The sequence below is a fragment of the Elaeis guineensis genome, chromosome 8 (genome assembly GCF_000442705.2).
Source record: "Elaeis guineensis isolate ETL-2024a chromosome 8, EG11, whole genome shotgun sequence".
In the NCBI taxonomy this organism is placed as follows: Eukaryota; Viridiplantae; Streptophyta; class Magnoliopsida; order Arecales; family Arecaceae; genus Elaeis; species Elaeis guineensis.
The window spans coordinates 132,575,197-132,579,145 of NC_026000.2; the positions used below are offsets into that span (position 1 = coordinate 132,575,197).

The window sequence follows — 3,949 nt, forward strand, 5'->3', positions numbered from 1 at the left end:
ACTAAGCAACTGAAGGTGGGCAGGTGTGGCTGCTTTTATCATCCGGAATACGGTGGAGCCCAAAGCAGTATGCGACCTCTTTAACTTCATGCAACCTGCATCTAATTCGAGGAGTCTCAAACTGTCATTGGCTGGGTCAATAGGCCGCCACAACCACTCCGATGTGCCTCCATGAATTCAGCGCATGATCCAAGGATTGATTGAATTTAGAGCTTCTCACATCTTCAGAGAGGACAACAAGCCCGTTGACTCGGCAGCTTCTTACTTGACTCATCATTCCTCTTATTTATGGACCACCGTTACAGACTATCCTCAAGAACTTAGAGAGAGAATGTATTCTGATGTTGTTGGATGTATTTATACTCATCATGCATGAGATAAAAACCATCTGCTTCACTAATATACATTATATATATATATATAGAGAGAGAGAGAGAGAGAGAGAGAGTATGCAACTTATCTATTTTCATCGACTGGCCAGTGCAGTTAGAACACTTAATTTACCAACAGAGAATAAATAACAAAAAGAAAAGAGCAACAGATGAAGGATCTTATTGTCTTGAACGAATATGTTAGTATACATCTGCCATATTACAGGAAATTACTGGGACAAACTCTATGCAGTGAACACAACCGAACACTGTGGAAGAAAAATGAAGAATGGGCACTCTCTTCTTGATTTTCTGCTAGATATTAAGCATCCAAGCTATCGTACTTCTTTGGTTGGCGCCACTATGGCAGACTTCTTGACAAAGAGCTAAAGAATGAAGCTTTAAGAGGGGATAGCCTCTTTCCATACAGATGCTTTCCTCCAAGATGAGTTAAATCTGAATCATATTCTTTGGACCTTTCAATCTGTAGGATAATCGACATTAAAAATACATATTAGCCCAACAAATCCCTTAGTACCTGAAGGCAATGAGGAAAATAAAGAAAGATTTACAAAAATTACCTGCACAAATGCAGATTTTTGGAAAAATTTTAAGAAATCTGTCATTCAGGGCCTCAGGCAGCCAGTAAGGAAACGGAGAATTAATGTTATTAGTTTGGTGCTAAAAGATCAAAGACTTTTTTTGTTAATATCTCATTATTTTCTTGATTTGCATTCTAAGATAGCAATACATACATGTGATGGTTAATATTCTTCTTTGTTTTTACTATTTTTTGATTCTTTCACCAACATGCAATCAATATCAAGTGTCCTAAATTACAAATGCTTCTTCGATGAATATCTGTGGATACAAGACATTGCACAATAATACATGAAATGAAGTTGTGTCTATCTTAACTGAGAGGCTACGAACATTTGTTAACAAAGATGGCATATTTTTTACAAAAAATTCACATGGCATATCTGTTTGCACAATGTTAATACTTTTGATTACACATGTTGCTAAGCACCGGTGGTCCTAGATTTCATTAGATTTTTAGTTGTCAATGGCACAATTGGATCTATGAAATAATCAAGTCCCAAAGCACACAATCCCACACTACAAAAAATTTGATTTTTTGCGACGAAATTTTTTCGTCGCTAAAAATCTCATTTTCGTCGCTAATAGTATTTGCAACGAAATATATCGTCGCTAAAAATTTGTAGAGAAAGCCTCGTAGCAAAAGACCTTAGCGACGAAAATATTTTATTTCGTCGCAAAAAATAGTAAACCCAGACGATGAAGTTATGTACTGTATTAGCGACGAAAATATTTTGTCGCAAGAGCTTAAATTTTCGTCGCTAAAATTGTAACGAAAAAAAATTTCGTCGCTAAAAATTTTGATTAAAAAATTTTTTTTCTTATTTTTTGCGACGAAAATTAGTTTCGTCGCAAAACTTAGCGACGGATTTCGTCGCAAAATATTTTGTCGCAAAAAGTTCGTCGCAAAAATTGCGACAAAAAAAAATTTTCGTCGCTATAATTGCGACGAAAAAAAATTTCGTCGCTATAATAGCAACGAAATAAAATTTTCGTCGCTAAAAGGGCGACGAAAATAAAAAATTTCATCGCAAAAAGTTTAAATTTTTAGCGACGAAATTTTTTTTCGTCGCTAAAATAGCAACGAAATAATTTCGTCGCAAAAGTTGCGATGAAAAAAAAAATTTCGTCACTATAATGGCGACGAAATAATAATTTCGTCGCTATAAGGATGACGAAATAAAAATATTCTCTGGCATAATTGCGACGAAATAAAAATTTCGTCGCAAAAGTTATAATTTTTAGCGACGAAACTAAGACTTTCGTCGCAAAAATAGCAACGAAATAAAAAATTTCGTCGCAATGAATAATAAATGTTTTATTTTTTGGGTTCACAAATTTTTTTGCGACGAAATTAATATTTCGTCGCTAAAATAAATTTTGGATAAAAAATAAAATTTTTATTAATTTTTCAAAAAAACCTGCTCAAATACAAATTATCTGATCAACCATATTTTAAATAAACAGTATGTTAACACAATAAAAATATTCTAAGTCAAAAGACCAATTTCAAATAACAAAAAGTTTCATAACCATCTTTGTCATATACAAAAATATAAGTCCATACACCATTTTAAATTTAAAATAAGTACAAACTAAGTATGATCTGACTCATTGGCCTCGTTCCCTCCTCCAGGCGTCGATCCCTGACCCGATATGTGTCGCGATGGTGGTGCAGAGGCGGCATCATGTGACTGTAGAGGTGCTAACTCAGAAGCATCAATACCGAGCCGTCCCGCCACCGCAGCTACGATCCTCTCGAGCGTCTGACTATGATTCATCCAGTAACTAATCTGATCTTGCATCATGCTCATGGATGTCCTAACTGCCTCTGGCACCGATGTATCATCAGACCAGCCGGATGACGAACTGCGTGATTTTTTGGACCGCATGCTATGACCAGATCCTAGCTGCCGCCCGAGGACGGTATCCAAAATCGTATCATCTGTCATCAAACAAACCTGCTGCGATCCAGTATCACCATCAGATCCCACCTCCCTCGTCGCCTGCTCTCTCAATTCTAACATTTTTTCCTTCACAATAAACAAAATAAAATCATAAATTTTTTTCAAACTCTTTAAAAGTATTCAAAATGTAGAGTAATGATACTTACATGACGCTGCCTCGCCTCCTCGGTCACGAACTCGCCACTCTTGTTTTGATAGAATTTAGCATAGGCGTCGACTCCGGATAGTCCCTGTTCAAACAAAAAAAAAGAAAAAAAAGATATCAAAATAATGTAAATATTTAATAAAAAGTTACAAAGTATGATTGCAAATGTAGTTACATACCATCCTCTTCATTCCCTGTGCAAAAGAGGCACTTCCTTGCGTGTGAATAGAATCAATCTTGCTCCTATTCACCTTATTCGCCTCCGATCGTCGCTACAAAATACATACAATTATAACCAATAAAGGACATAACATAATTAAAAAACTTGGAACACTAGACATACCTGAAATGTCTCACTTCCAAATTGCTCACATAACCACCGCCAATCGTCACTAGACCCAGCCCAATTTCTGTATGGCTGGGTCACAGGATCAATCCCCTTCGCCTGCAGCTCATTGCAGTGCAAGTGCAGCTAAGTCATTACTGATACAGTTAGGATTGTCTATACGTAGCTGAGCTATCTACAATTAAAAGAACAATAAGCAGGTTAAATTTGACAAGATAAATACTATATAAACAAACTTTTAATCATGGATGAACATGAACATAACTTACCCGTTCGTCAAACCATGATGCGAATTGATTCTTATGTCGTGCCGCTGCTAATGTAGGATTACTTCTTCTGAGCTCACTTTCGTGTTCTCTGAAGTGATACAGTAATACCATGTATATTTTAATTTAGAGTCCACGTGCATTCATTGATATATCAACAAATAAAAATTAAATGTATATACTCACATCATGTAGGCTTCTACCTCCTCGCAATTGTTTAGCACATACCAATGCATGTCATCCGTTTCTTGTGG

The 3,949-nt window shown here is 36.1% G+C and overlaps 1 protein-coding gene across 1 annotated transcript; it reads right to left on the reverse strand.

Annotated features, from left to right (window-relative positions):
- Nucleotides 1-2,478: 2,478 nt before the first annotated feature.
- Nucleotides 2,479-3,427, reverse strand: LOC140859766 (uncharacterized). Its single transcript, XM_073262292.1, has 3 exons — nt 3,263-3,427; nt 3,085-3,168; nt 2,479-3,004 (listed from the first exon to the last, which is right to left on the reverse strand). Exons 1-3 carry the CDS (start codon nt 3,272-3,274, stop codon nt 2,567-2,569), a joined length of 534 nt encoding a protein of 177 aa, XP_073118393.1. The 5' UTR covers nt 3,275-3,427; the 3' UTR covers nt 2,479-2,566.
- Between the last annotated feature and the right edge of the window lie 522 nt (nt 3,428-3,949).

Bases quoted from the DNA above. Each gene is read 5' to 3' on its own strand.
- LOC140859766 (XM_073262292.1), bottom strand. The intron at 3,005-3,084 runs GTAAGTATCATT...TTTATTGTGAAG, and splicing joins AGGAGGCGAGGCAGCGTCAT to GAAAAAATGTTAGAATTGAG.